Below are 15,166 nucleotides of genomic sequence, written 5' to 3' on the forward strand. Positions count from 1 at the left end.
AATATTAAACTAAATAAAAGTATAGATAACATAACTAATAATAAATATTTATATATTCGATGAAAATTTGACATGTCTATAATTTTTATTCTAGTCTATAAAAATATATTATGATTAGTAACACCTACATGTACTTCTCATCAAGAAAGACCTTATCTTGTCCAGGGGCATAACTAAGTGGTAAAGGGGTAGACTAAAAAGCTTGTCTAAAGGTTCCTAGTTTGGGTTCGATTCTTGGGGAAGCAAAATGCTTCATTCTAGGAGAGGACTTTAAGAGTGATATTAGTGGTGCTAAATTCTACCACCCTGATCACTTGGGCACATTCCTCGATTTACCTCCTTAGTGTAGTTTTAGGAATGGGGTGGTCGAGAACACCAATAATGGGACATAATCTAAAAACAAATAAAACCTTATCTAATAAAAAATGTCTTGCTGAGATAGCTTGAGATGTAAAGATTGATATATAAAATAATTGTTTATTTGATTGTTAATCATGAAAAATATGTTTTAACTATTTGAATCAAGCACAAACTTCATTCTTGCATGCGAACATCCCTGAAAGCATACACTATAATAAGAGATAGAAATTTTTTTAATAACATAATCAAACGAGTAATCTTCTTCCTAATTACAGATCCCGTATTACTTCCATGAAGTGAAAATTCATAACCTCGATTGATACGAGAATACTATTTAGTTGTCCAATACTTGTTTGAATAGACTCGATTGATCTTGTCTTTCCTTTATAAGAATGGATATTTTATTTTCTTTAAATAATTGATAACCCTAACAACTAAACTACCCAAACTGTAAAGATTTTTTATATATCTTTTACTTTTCTTAATATTATCCAAGAGATATTTGAATGTTTAAAAAAGTTTTGAATACATCTAGGAGTTTGTCTAAAGAGTTAAATAAGTGCATTAGATAGTTAGGGCCTCACTTTTACATGCACCTTCTTTTTGACTTGTGTGGAGCTATTAAGAGTATGGATGATTAATTTTTCTTTTAAATTAAAAGGTAAAATTCTTCGTCCTAATAGCTCCCGCAACTCAATTTTAAAATTTTTGTAAAGGGATCAAATTAAGAAACCCAACGGTGGAATTCAAACACGGGACCTACATCAGCTATATAACGACTAAATTCAAGACTCTTTAAGACCAACATGTGTATGGTTTCAACCGCTAAGTTATACCCATGAAGGCATGATTATTAGTTTTATACCATGTCAAACAACGAAATCAATGACTATTGAGATATTCATTCTGCTAGATGCAAACTTCAACGTGAATATTCATATCAAAAGGATGCATGCACTAATCTCACATTAAAGGCGTAATAATTTATCTTAGATCATGTAAGTAAAGAAAAGATAGACAACACTGCTTCAGAACAATCACTCTAGGGTTGAATGACACTAATACCTAGCCCATAAAGGAAAAAACCGTACGATATTAGAGTGTGCTTGGTCAGTCTGATCAGTAAGTTCCAATTGTAGTGACTATGATAGAGAGCAACAAATTACCCACAAGACACTTGTACTGACCAAAAAAAGGACTCCAATTATCACATCAGAATCAGCTGGCTATAATAATAATAAAGTGATTTTAGGACAATATCCTGTTTGATAATGCAATGTTCCTGCAACACAAACTGAGATTCATCTGCAAATTCTAATGCTACTAGCAAAAATATTCCAGACACGGGATTCCATTTCTTTCTACTCGCATGATAATCAGGAATCTATTTCCATAAGAGAGGCAAGCTAGCTACTAATATTTACACAACTTTCTGAGACAACCCCATAGTATCCATACAGTAGGTATAAAGTTTTCTCAAAATCCACCTAGCAGCTGCCAAGAATTCTCAGTTTGTCCATCTTCATTTCCCGCAGCACTTTCAAACGATGGCATCCACGTTACTTCCGAATTCAAAGGAATCAGAAGGATGGGGTTTTTACGCACTCATAATATCAACTAATACTCCCGGAATGTCAGATTCAGACGGCCAGGGATCAGGTTTGTTTCATCCAGTAAGGCCTTAGGAGCAGTGTCTGGAAAAATGGCTGCCACACCGTGATATATCAGTCTAGATTTCCCACCAAATATTAAGACATCTCCTGATTCCAGTGTGACCTTATCAGCCTTGTCAGTATCCCTCTGATCACCATACAAGAATTCTGCAGAGTCACCTATGGAGAAGGAGACTACAGGCAGTTGTCGGTTCAGACTGGATTGGCTTTCATCTTTATCCTGCATTAAGGAAAAAACGGATGAGATATTTACTTTTGATTTCCCTTCCTTTACTCTTACGTTCTATTTGATTGCCAAGCGGATATAAGAACATAAACTTGCAATAACAATGCCGCAGAGTAAGAAGCTTGTGGAGAAAATGATTGTCTGCAGTCTGAATGTTGTGGTCATGCTCCAGTGTCAGCTTGGAAGTAATTTCACCAGTTTTGCATTTTTAACAACAGTTTCTCATGTCAGAAGGAAACACCCAGCAAAAAAACAAACAATCACATCAAAGATTAGAGGAGAACTGGATGCTAGCATTCTCTTTTGGTAATTACTGGCTAAGCTACAGTAAATTGGAGAAACAATTTGCCAGGATATATCAACATGGAAGGGACTGATCCTAACTTGGTTAGGATATGGTGCAGTTGACAATGATTTCAACATTGAAGGGGAAAAACTAGTGCGAATTTGACATTCACATTGAGGAAACTATATTTAATAAAAGTGGCTGCAGCAAAAATCCAGGGAGGTCATTAGTAATTATTCTATAGAACAGCAAGGACCTGAAGCAGTTTCAGCAATAAATGAATGCTGAAAAAAGCCCAACCTACAAGCTCATATAGTGATGGTCCTAAGCAGTCAATACAAAAGCTCTTTTCTATTATTTTTATGAAGACGTGTAGAATTGAACTCAGAGAATTCTGGCCATACACAGAAAGGGTGAGGCTTGGTGGCAATGGAAAGGTTGTTTCTTTATAACTGGAAGGCCACGAGTTACAAGTTGTAGTAACAGCATCTTTGCAAAAAAGCAAGGGGGTGCTGCATACAAATATAACCTTCTCCCTATCCTCACAAACTGGGGGTCTCATGTGCTAGGGACGCCTTTTAGCCAGATGACAGAGCTTAAACTTAATCATATATTATGTTAACCTAATGACTTGGCATTTGAAACCTTGTTGAAAGGCCTAGAGTTAAGCATGGCACAGCACTCAGCATCTTAACAAAGTTGGAGAATTTTCCATATCAAGCCATTCAAATCAGGGACATGGAACAAGATATTCTAGTCTTATCTGGAACAATAGCAGCTAGATTATTGGCAACTAAATCCTGCTGTCATGATAATTGTTTATCTAATGAACAGATCACCAGTAGTTTCAAACCTGATGGAGACCCAGCCGGCCAGTCTTTGTGTAAAAGTTGACAATGCAGATGTTTGGTGATACTGAAGGAAGTACTTCTTCTACACCACGCACAGCGGTATGTTCTCTCAAATAGGAATGGGAAGCTTGAATTGCTCCAGTCACCAGCTGACAAAATTCAGTAGGAATCACGGGTGGTTTAGCTTCATCAATTGGTCGTTGATCTCCATATTGACAGGTCTCAGGGTCCCAATTTTTACCAAGACACATCATCTTTAGATGCAACTTTCCTCCATCCCTATAAGCAGGCTCGTAGAAACCTCCAGAACCAAGGCCAAGATTTCGGCATGCCTTGACTATTTTAACCTAACAGGAGTAACCAAAGTTATGTAACATAAACGACAAAACAGATACAAGTACAGAGGAAAAAAGTGGTAATGTATGCACACAGTGGCCTTTACAGGAAGTTCATTGACATTGAATACTGGGTTACTTTGGAGGAACACAATGCCCTGTTCTTTTCACCAAACATGTCAAAACCTTTTGTTTCCTAGGTGACCAACACAAAATATTAGCAAAATATTGAAGTCCACTAGATCAAATCAGGCTTATAGAGAACACCATAAAAAAAAACAAAAAACAATGAATTGTTTGAGAGCTGTTAAAATCTGAAGAAAAACAAATCCATTTTGATTCTTGTTGTTTTAGTAACAATTTTGGAAAATTTACATAGGTTCTAGTTTTATTTCTAAAAATTTGTAATTTTTTATTGTTTCCCTTGCATTTCCAAACTTTTTCTGTTTTCAAGCCAACTAAAAGAACACAAAGATGAAAACTTAGTTCTGCACAGATGGTTGGTCCAAGCCAAAAACCTCAGAAAGTGTAAAGCAAAAATATGAGCTGAAGATCAAAATACGGATTTCATTATTGATGTTCCAAAATGAAGTCAGAATTTGATCCATCCATTGATCGAGAGAGAGGGTTGGGGGGGGGGGGGAGGAATTTTATGGACACCACAACTGATAGAAGACCTTCTAATGCAATTCTACAAGGTTAGAACAAGGAAAGTTACACATTATTTATCACAATATATAAATTGTAAGAATTAATTTCCCTGTCTATTAATGAATACAGAAATATATATTATATTCCAATATATTAATTACCAGACTGAAACTCTCATCAGGAAAGCTTTAACAAATGATAACAGTCCATAACATGAGAGAGAACAGAGTAGCACCTGATCATTGAAAGAAATGTATCTCCTGAGAAGAAGCATCCCAGACCTTAATACAATTATCTCTGCCCCTCCCTGGGTGCGCTTAGCTTCATTCCTCTTTATTTTATTCTGTACATGTAGGGGGGCCTTCAGTGTGACACCTGTTCGACTTCTGACAGGACAGATTTCAAAGGGAACTACACCAGCCAGAGACTTAGAATTCTCTGAATGGCCACTACCTGCTGTCTTCTCATGTAGAGTTTTCTCGCTTAGGGATCCGGCAGGAGGAGGCTTATCCAGCACACACACATTATTAAGAACAGGTGGGCTATCGGATGCTAAAGAATTGCAGCTTCCCCTTTCGGCACTCAACAATTTCCGATTTGGTGCTCTCCATGTACTAAAACCTTTGTTCCTTACATCAGACTGAGCAGATGATGAAGAAAAGCCCTTTGCAGATGCAGATGCAGAAGCAGGAGGACACAAACAGTCCAGTTGTCTTGAACTAAAACCTGGTGCTCTCCATGTACTAAAACCTTTGTTCCTTACATCAGACTGAGCAGATGATAAAGAAAAGCCCTTTGCAGATGCAGATGCGGAAGCAGGAGGAGACAAACAGTCCAGTTGTCTTGAACTAAAACCCACTTCCTTTGGCAAATGCCGCAAATCCTCCACCAGTTCAAGCTTTTCTAGATCAGGAGACATCTCTTTGGTACTAGACTGCTTGAGATCCTGCCTCCGGTGATCTAATGTTTCTGAAATACTACCCTTTGACAAATTTCCCGAGGTTTCCCTTCCATGATGGGATACTTCAAGTTTATTACCAATGGTTACCTTAGAAGTAGAGTCCCCACCTCCAGCCTGTATATGTAAGGGAATACTAATAATGAGAACATGTTCATCAGTTTTAATCTTCTTTTTAGAATAACTTATCTCATCAAAGTCAGTTGTTTGGATATATTCCAAATATCTCATAGGCCACATTCTGCTAAAGATGCTGAGGGATGAAACTGGAATTGTGATAGAAAGAATTTATTAGGAAGTTTTATCTGGAAAAGAGTTACGGAGAAAAGGTCATTTCCTCGTCTTAATACCAACAGGATTGGGCTTTGGGCAGGATGGACATCATTCAATATGGATTGAGTGATAAGGCATGAAAATGTGTGAAGGCAAGTCACAGATTTCTCTCTTAAATGAAGCTTCCAAATCCAATATAGTTGATAATTCATATGATCTGACATTATACAGAAACAGCTCCAATTAGTAGGGTCTAGTTCTAATCTTTTCACTCTTCTAGTCTACCATACTTGAATTTTATTTCCGTTCAAGTCAGTTAAGCAATCCAGGACACAATAGTAGGGTGTCAATAATTGACAAGTCAGACCAATCATATCAAGTTTTTCAACTGACTTGACTTAGTCCCATATCAAAGCAATAGAATTGACCTCGATCATAACTCCATCTTGCACTCTTGGATGCAAGCACAATCACATATAACCCAATATTGCATGACATACAGGTCTCTTTATCACTCAAAGTTTTAGGTGTCCAAAATCAAAAACAATGGAAATTAAAAAGCTGATGGATGCCAACAACTATATGCCAAGAGGAACATGATAGACCATGCCACAAGCCACCAATGAAACCCGAAGTGTCTACATAGATGGTCCACTGTGCCATTATTGGCTCAATTTTCCTGAGAGCTATAGGCTCCAGCAAAGCAACTACCAAGCCACAGGAGGCCCAACTCAATACCACTTGTAAAACATGAAGCTTCTCCAAGAGTATTAACACCAATAGTAAGAAAAAGTGCATGCCTTAATGAGAAACAACTAAAAGCAGCCAAGCATCATGCTGGAGCACACATGCTAATCAAGCAAAACAGCACAATCTTGGACCTTCCAAGCTAACCATACCGACACTTAGACCCTTTTCATCCTCTAATGAGGCTACACTTGCAACTAAAGTGAGGTGAGTTACTGGAAGACTTATAAATATTTCTACAAGGTAAAGTCTTCCACAAATTCATAGGAAATCCACCTCCATAGATAATTTATCTAATCAACAAAGCTGGTCGCATAGCTGTCTAATGATTTCATAATCGTATAAAATACTGAAATAAATAAGACCTTTGCAAAGTAGGCAGTCTTGTGCACTAGGGAAAGCCATTTTAACCAACAGTCTTGAGCATTTCTTCACTTTAACCATTTTGGCTTAATTCTATGAGTAACTTCTTCAATTGTCTCCCCATCTTTTCAAAATTAATCCTAAATAACATACCCAAGACAAATATCATCTGTAAATAACATAACCAAGAGACCTCTTTTTGGATGTGGGTGAGTTCATCTTGTTAAAAGATATTTGTACTAGATTAGGGTTTTTAATGTAAGAGAGATGTCAGGGATTTATTTTCTGTATAAGTTCTTCTAGAAGGATATGTTTCTAGAAGGCTGACCAGTTTCTGTTTTAGCTACCTTTTAGGGGCAGTTGGTTAGGTTAGTTATTCCGCCTCTATAGGCTATAAATAGGGGTCAGAAGGTAGGCTTTGGGATCAGCTTTCATTTGTGATTTTATACTATCTTGTGCGAGTATGTGCTATGTGTGAAAGAGGATAAATCTTTCAAGAATCAACTCTGTATAGCTTTCAAGTTTTATGGGCTGTGAGAGAGTTGGGTGTAAGAAGCACATGTAATCGTGTATCATCATTCAAAGATAGTGGAGAAGGCAAAGGGCAAAGCCAATCTAGACGTAGGTCTCATTTGAGACTGAACCAAGATAAGTTTTAGTGTTCTTTACTGTTCTTGATTCAATTCTTGTATTTTTCTGTTTCACTTTTATACTGTGAGATTGAGAGATTGTGTCGGGTTTGTTTTTTGAGGGTTGAGTGATCATACTAAGAGGAGAGATCTACACTAACAACTTGGTATCAGAGCTAGGCGCCTCTAAATTGATCAAGAATCTCAAGACAACGGAGACGATCTCAGGGAAAAGAATGGCGCCAATCACCTCACGATCAGACATTGATAAGTTTGATGGGAACAATGATTTTGGGCTATCAAGGATCAAGATGGAGGCATTCCTCTATAGTCTCAGTTTGGAGGGGGCACTGGAACAAGAAGATAAGACAAAGGGGACATCAACCGAGAAAGAACCACAAGTTCTAACCGCAGAACAAAAGGAGGCCCGATTGGAGATTAACAAGAAGGTGTACAACATGATAATTTTGGGCCTGAGCGACAAGGTTCTAAGGAAGGTATCAAAGTTAAAGTCTGCAGCTAACATCTGGAAGAAACTAGAAAATCTATACCTCAAGAAGACACTCTCCAGTCGTCTATATCTCAAGGTCAGGTTTTTTAATTTCAAAATGCATGATCATAAAAAATTATAGGATCACATAGATGAGTTCAACAAATTATGTCTAGATCTTGAGAATATAGGAGTAAAGTATGATGATGAAGATAGGGCACTAGTTCTCCTGCATTCTTTACCTAAGTCTTATGAACATTTTGTAGACATTCTTAAGCATGGCAAGGATAACCTATCTTTAGAAGATGTAATAGGTGCACTTAATTCAAAGGAATTAAAATTCAAGATGGATGGTAAAACTAGTCCAGGAGATGCTCTTACTGCCAGGTCTCAAAGTTCTCAAAGAAACTCTAAAAATAAAGGGAAATCTAGGTCAAAATCTAGAAATGGTAGAAGCACTGTAAGGTGCTATTATTGTCACAAAGAAGGCAATATAAAAAGGCATTGTCCTAAGAGGAAGAAAGACTATGCCGATAAAGAAAGTTCTGATGGGGGGGTTAACATTTGTGACACTGGGTATGATAGTGCAGATGCCCTAACAGTAAGTGATAGAATAGACAGCCAAGAATGGGTTATGGACTTAGGCTGCTCCTTCCACATGACTCCAAAGAAGTATTGGATCCAAAACTTTAAGGAAATTAATGGGGAAAAGGTCCTATTAGGAAATAATTATGAATGTAAGGTTCAAGGGGTGGGGGATGTTATATTAAAGATGCATGATGGAACCTTTAGGACCCTCAACTGTGAGATATGCCCCTGAACTTAAGAGGAACTTGATTTCTCTTGGGGAGTTGGATAGGAGCGGTTTAAAATTTAAGGGTGAGGGTGGAGTGGTGAAAATAAATAAAGGCTCTCTAGTATGCGTGAAAGTTGAGCTAAGGAATGGAATTTACATTTTGCTAGCAACTGCCTTGTGTGGTGAAGCTACAACTGTAAGCTCAAACTCTCATGATAAGGCAAGATTGGGGCATCTAAGAATATCACACATTAGTGAGCAAGGGCTCAAGGAACTTGCCAAACAAGGGATATTGAAGTTAGGTCAGTCTCTAGAACTAAGCAAGTGTGAATCTTGCATTTATGGGAAAGCAGCTAAGATATTATTTAACAAGACAGCTATCCACTCATCAAAAGCACCCCTAGACTACATCCATTAAGATTTGTGGGGTCCAGCCCAAACATTGACTCATCGGGGCTCTAAGTACTTTATGTCGATAATAGATGATTTCTCAAGAATGCTATGAGTATATGTCCTAAAGTCTAAGGATAACACTTTTGAAACCTTTAGAGCATGGAAGACAATGGTAGAGAACCAAAGAGGCAGACCAGTGAAGGCTATTAGGACAAATAATGAGTTAGAGTTTTGCAATAGGGATTTTAACCAAATGTGTAAGGAAGGAGGTATAGTTAGACACTTAACAGCTCCCAAGAACCCTAAGCAAAACGGGTTGGCTGAGAGGATGAACCGGACTCTTTTGGAGAGGGTAAGATGCATGCTCTTTCATGGAAACTTTCCCGAGCCCTTTTGGGGGGAGGCTGTTTCCACAACAACCCATATTATAAATAGGTCACCCTCTGCAGCAATACATTTTCAAACCCCATATGAAAGGTAGACAGGGCACAAACCAAGCCTAACACACCTAAGAATATTTGGATGCCTAGCCTATGCTCATGTGAAGCAAGGCAAATTAGAGCCAAGAGCCAGGAAATGTCTATTTATAAGTTACCCTTCATGTGGTTAAAGGTTATAAGCTTTGGAATCTAGAATCAGAGGGACCTAGAACTATAGTCACGAGATGTGACATTTGATGAGTCATCTACCATGAAATCAGATAACCATCAAACCCAGCATAGCCCAGAAGAGCAAAAAAAAATTGTTCATGTAGAAATAACAAGAGTTAACCCATTTAATACCTCAAAACCACCTGAAACTGCATATGAGTTTCATGACAGTGACCATGTAGATGATCATGGTCAAGACCAGACCCAGGAATCTTCCCAATATGAAAAAAATGAAGTAGACAGTGGTGCAAACTCCAGCATAGGAGATCAACCAAATCCGAACAGGTATAGTATTGCAAGAGATAGACAACCTAGGGTCCGCAAATCACCCCAAAGATACGGTTATTCTGATCTAGTGGCCTATGCTTTTACTAGTGCAACCGAAATAGTGGAGGAAGAACTACTTACCTATGAAAAGGCAACGTCCTCCAAGGATGCTGGAAAATGGCAAGAAGCCATGAAATCTGAAATAGAATCCCTAAAGAAAAATCAGACTTAGGAATTGGTTGAAAGGCCAAAGGGGCAGTGAGTTGTATACTGCAAATGGCTATTCAAGATTAAGGAAGGGGCAAGAATTAACCCTAAGCCTAGGTATAAGGCTAGGCTGGTCGCTAGGGGATTTACCCAAGTTTAAGGCATTGATTTTAATGAGGTATTCTCCCCAATAGTGAGACATACATCTATAAGGGTTTTATTATCCATAATAGCTCAATTAGATCTAAAACTAGAGCAGATGGATGTTACAACTGCTTTCCTTCATGGGGACCTAGAGGAGAAAATTCTAATGGATCAACCAAGGGGGATTTGAAGCTAAGGGAGAGGTGGAGAAGGTATGCTTGCTTAAGTTCCTATATGGGCTTAAGTAATCCCCAAGACAGTGGTACCGTAAATTTGATATAGTTTTGGTAAGCCGAGGGTATTCTAGAAATTCCTATGATAGTTGTGTGTATTACAAGCATGTTACACCTAGAATTTCCGTATATTTACTATTGTATGTGGATGACATGCTCATTGCAAGTCAATCCCATCAAGAAATCCAACTACTCAAGCAAAGGCTGAAAGCTGAATTTGAAATAAAAGAGTTAGGTGAAGCTAGGAAAATTCTAGGAATAGAGATTTCTAGAGATACACAACATAGGAGGATATACCTATCTCAAAAGTCTTACTTAACCAAGGTTTTATCCAAGTTTGGAATGTCAAATGCAAAGGTAGTTAGTGTGCCTTTTGCACCACACTTTAAGCTATCATCTGTCCAATCCCTAAGAATGAGGAAGAAAGGAAGGAAATGAGTCATATTCCATACTCGAGTGCGGTAGGAAGCCTAATGTATAGCATGGTATACACTCAGTCAGATTTAGCTCATCCTATGAGTGTTGTGAGCCGTTTTATGGCAAATCCAGGGAAAGCCCACTAGTCAACAGTAAAATGGATGTTCAGATATTTGAATGGAACCCTAAGTCATGTCCTAACTTATGGTGGTGCTAAGATAGGAGTCCAGCCTAGTATCCTAGGGTATTCGGATGCAGGGTATTCAGATGCAGACTATGCTACTGATATAGACAAAAGAAAGTCTACAACCGGATATGTGTTTAGGTTGTAGAACTCCACAATTAGTTGGAAATCTAGTCTCCAACATGTAGTAGCATTATCTACAACCGAGGTTGAATACATAGCAATTTCGGATGCTTTTAAAGAGGCTATGTGGCTTATGGGACTAGTGAGTGAACTCCTAGGTTTAGAGGTTAAGGCCACCTTGTTATGTGACAGTCAAAGTGCCATACATCTATCTAAGAATCAGGCACACCATGAGAGGACAAAACATATAGATGTGAGACTCCATTTTATAAGAGAAATGATTGAAAATAAATCTATTTTCTTAACTAAAGTTGTAGGTGAAAACAATGCGACAGACATCTTCACAAAAGCAGTACCATCAGCAAAGCTTCAACACTATATAAAGATCCTTCAGTTTGGACAAGCAGAGATCTGAAGGTTGCAGGAACTGGGAGAAGCCTAATCAAGTCAAATGGGTGGAGAATTTGTTAAAAGGCATTTGCACTAGATTAGGGTTTTTAATGTGAGAGAGATGTCAAGGATTTATTTTCCGTATAAGTTCTTCTAAAAGGATATGTTTCTAGAAGGCTGACCAGTTTTGTGTTTTAACTGCCTTTTAGGGGCAGTCGATCAAGTTAGTTATTCCACCTTTATAGTCTATAAATAGGGGTCAGAAGGTAGGCTTTGGGATCAACTTTCATTTGTGATTTTATACTATCTTGTGCGAGTATGTGTTGTGTGCGAAAGAGGGTAAATCTTTCGAAAATCAACTCTATATAACTTTCAGGTTTTATGGGCTATGAGAGAGTTGGGTGTAAGAAGCACATGTAATCGTGTATCATCATTCAAAGATAGTGGAGAAAGCAAAGGTCAAAGCCAATCTGGACGTAAGTCTCATTTGAGACTAAACCAAGATAAGTTTTTGTGTTCTTTACTGTTCTTGATTCAATTCTTGTATTTTTATGTTTCACTTTTAAACTGTGAGATTGAGAGATTGTGTTGGGTGTGTTTTGAGGGTTGAGTGATCATACTAAGAGGAGAGATCTACGCTAACACATCTCTTAAGGGAAGAGGTATAGGTTGTAGTGAAGATCCTTGATACAATCCAATTATAAGTGGAAAAAAAAAAGCCTTAGCATTAGCATCTCTCTCACAAATCCTCACACATCATTTTACTCTATTATCCATGTCTTTAATAACATGCATATAAGCAACTAAAAATCTCTTCTTATCTAAAAACCCTCTTATAAGACTTTTCTGAGGACATTGTTATAGGGTTTTCAATGTCTATAAGACTATAAACATCACATGTAAAAATCCCTTTTATTTATCTATAGACCAATTCATCATAACGTTTGCAAGTCACTCTCTCCTAAAGTTTCGTATAACATGCATATAAAGCAGCTCAAAATCTCTTCTTATCTGAAAACCCTCTTATAAGACTTTACTAAGGACATTGTTATAGGGTTTTCAATGTCTATAAGACTATAAACATCACATGTAAAAAACCTCTTATTTATCTATAGACCAATTCATCATAACGTTTGTAGAGTCACTCTCTCTGAAAGTTTCATATAACATGCATACAAATAACTAAAAATCTCTTCTTATCTGAAATAAGGACATTGTTATAGGGTTTTCAATGTCTATAAACATCACATGTAAAAATCCTTCTATTTATCTATAGACCAATTCATCGTAACGTATGCAAAGTCATCCTCTCCTAAAGTTTTATAGCTCATTAACTTGTTCCCTCTAAGTTTCACAATTTTAAGCATCTCCTTTGTTCTTGTAAATAGGTGCGAGTGTACTCTTTTATCCATCCATCAGGTATCCTCTTTAATTTAAGAATCATAGTGAATCATTTCCCTATTTATAGATGTCTTTGCTTATACATTTCCATGATTTTATCATGGATATCATATGGCCCAATCACTTTACCATTCTTCATCCTTTTGGTGGCTTGCTTCAGTTCTTTCTGGCAAATATGCTTACAAAATGTTAAACTCCTATCTTCTTTAGAATTTTCAAGATGTCCTAATGTAATTGTTGAGAGTTAAAAAATAATAATATAAAAGATAAAGTGAGCCCTCTACTTCCAGCTAAAGCTTTTAAATGACAAGATGATAGCAATTTAGCATAGTATCATAGCAAGCAAATACCCTCAATTCAAACCTCACTATAAATTCAGTATTTAAATAGTTGCACGTATTTGAACCAATTATGCAATGAAGTTTGGCCATCGAGAAGGGAGAGCAAGTTGAGAGTAAATTACAAATACATATACATGTACATAAAATACAAAGTTTACCCTCTATCTATTAGCTTAAACTTTTAGATGAGATAATGGTTAACAATTTAACAGTAATATTTATTTCTCCAAGTTAATTGAATGACATAATATTTATTTCTCCTTGATTAGACCCCTCATTCTCTAGCACCTTTCATTCTTCGACATTATGCACTTAAAATTTCTTATCTTTTTCTTGATTTAGTCAGCTTGCATATATTCCCAATTTTTAGTCAAGTCAATGGTATAGATTTTCAAGAACTTTTAATCTTGTTTCACTAATGGCCTTCTTTGCTTCTCTTTTTTTTTTAGCCTAAATATACATTTTCAAGTATCTCATAGAACATTTATGGAAAGTCTTGTAACAAGCTTTCCTGATTTTCAAATTTCTCAAGTTTCTCATAGAACATTTAGTCAGCAGTGCTGCCAGCCCCTAGGCTGTTGCTAGTGCTAGCCACTTGCAGAAACCATTCCTCAGCTTTGGTTTACCCTAAAACCCTAGTAAATGGTGTCCAGGACATGCTAACCCTGTTGGATAATGCAGCCCCAAACACATGGCTGTGCGTTAATAAAAAATTTCTAGTTGTTAATCCCGACAGCATCTATAGAATCCAAGAGTTTGGAGGATCGATACCAAATTCACCTTCTGAGTTGGTTAATATAATAATGGTAAAGATAAGTGTACAGTGATATAAAGCTGTATTAAACATCAAAACGAATGCTATGAATTTCATGCTGGTAATACTAGAGGGGGGAATCGATAACTAAAGACAATGCTACAAATCAAAGAAACATGAAACCTTGAGGAATCAAAAACACACAGAATCAGATAGAGAAGATGACAAGAGGGATGATTGTATTTACAGGATCGTGACCCCGATACGGTGACGGGCCTCCTCTGCGGCTCCCGCCGCCGCGGCCTGGGCCTGGTCCAGGTCTATTGACATAGTTGCCCCGGTTTAGGGCTCCACGACGACCTCGATTCATCTTCCCTAACTCGGCTGAAAAACAGAAGAAGACAGTGAAATTGGCAGGCTACTTGAAGTGTGGATCATTCATTCGCACACACAACACACACACACATATATATATATATAGGTCAAGTTAATTGTGCAGTGGAAATAAGGGAAGAAAAAGGAAGGAGTAGAGATGAAGCAAAGTGGGGAGGAATACGGAGAGGTCTCTGATGTGATGTCTGACGAGAGTAAGTGCAAGATTCCCTGCCCTTTCCTACGACGATTAATTAATTTATTGTCTATTTAGGCTCCTGCTTCCCAACCGCCAACCGGCAGCAAATATATATATATATATATAATGTTTGTGATTGATTGTTGTCAAAACACAGCAAATTTTTCATTTATTTTTATTCTTACTATTATTCTTCTCTAATTTAGAAAAACACAAAAAAAAAGTAAGCCTTTTTTCATATATAAAGTAATTTCACAAGTGAGTATTCTCACGTACGTTGACACAAATGCAAAGTTCCACAAAGGAAGGATGAAGACTCGCTGGCGTAAATGCCTTCTTTACTATTGGGTGATGATGTAATTAAATAAATGTAATTAAGAGACAGTATTATTTAACATAATAATAATTTACATGATTATTTATTAATTTCGTACTTATTACAAACACGTAATA

At 37.2% G+C, this 15,166-nt stretch overlaps 1 protein-coding gene across 2 annotated transcripts; it reads right to left on the reverse strand.

Moving 5' to 3' along the window:
• Positions 1–1,583: 1,583 nt before the first annotated feature.
• LOC127790637 (uncharacterized) lies at positions 1,584–14,795 on the reverse strand. Of its 2 annotated transcripts, none has more exons than XM_052320221.1 (5): positions 14,699–14,795; positions 14,390–14,526; positions 4,618–5,457; positions 3,399–3,743; positions 1,584–2,253 (listed from the first exon to the last, which is right to left on the reverse strand). In XM_052320221.1, exons 2-5 carry the CDS (start codon positions 14,510–14,512, stop codon positions 1,978–1,980), a joined length of 1,584 nt encoding a protein of 527 aa, XP_052176181.1. In that variant the 5' UTR covers positions 14,513–14,526; positions 14,699–14,795; the 3' UTR covers positions 1,584–1,977. The 2 variants fall into 2 exon arrangements, with proteins under 2 accessions (XP_052176181.1, XP_052176182.1); XM_052320222.1 differs by lacking the exon at positions 14,699–14,795 and having other exon boundaries at positions 4,618–5,003; positions 5,133–5,457; positions 14,390–14,692.
• Between the last annotated feature and the right edge of the window lie 371 nt (positions 14,796–15,166).

Source organism: Diospyros lotus, chromosome 14 (genome assembly GCF_014633365.1).
Source record: "Diospyros lotus cultivar Yz01 chromosome 14, ASM1463336v1, whole genome shotgun sequence".
NCBI classification, from domain to species: domain Eukaryota; kingdom Viridiplantae; phylum Streptophyta; class Magnoliopsida; order Ericales; family Ebenaceae; genus Diospyros; species Diospyros lotus.

Coding starts and splice junctions, on each gene's coding strand:
- LOC127790637 (XM_052320221.1), bottom strand. CDS start 14,512: ATGAATCGAGGTCGTCGTGGAGCCCTAAACCGGGGCAACTATGTCAAT. Junction 3,744..4,617: donor ACATTTCTTTCAATGATCAG/GTGCTACTCTGT, acceptor TACTCCTGTTAG/GTTAAAATAGTCAAGGCATG. Junction 2,254..3,398: donor GCCGGCTGGGTCTCCATCAG/GTTTGAAACTAC, acceptor TCCTTAATGCAG/GATAAAGATGAAAGCCAATC.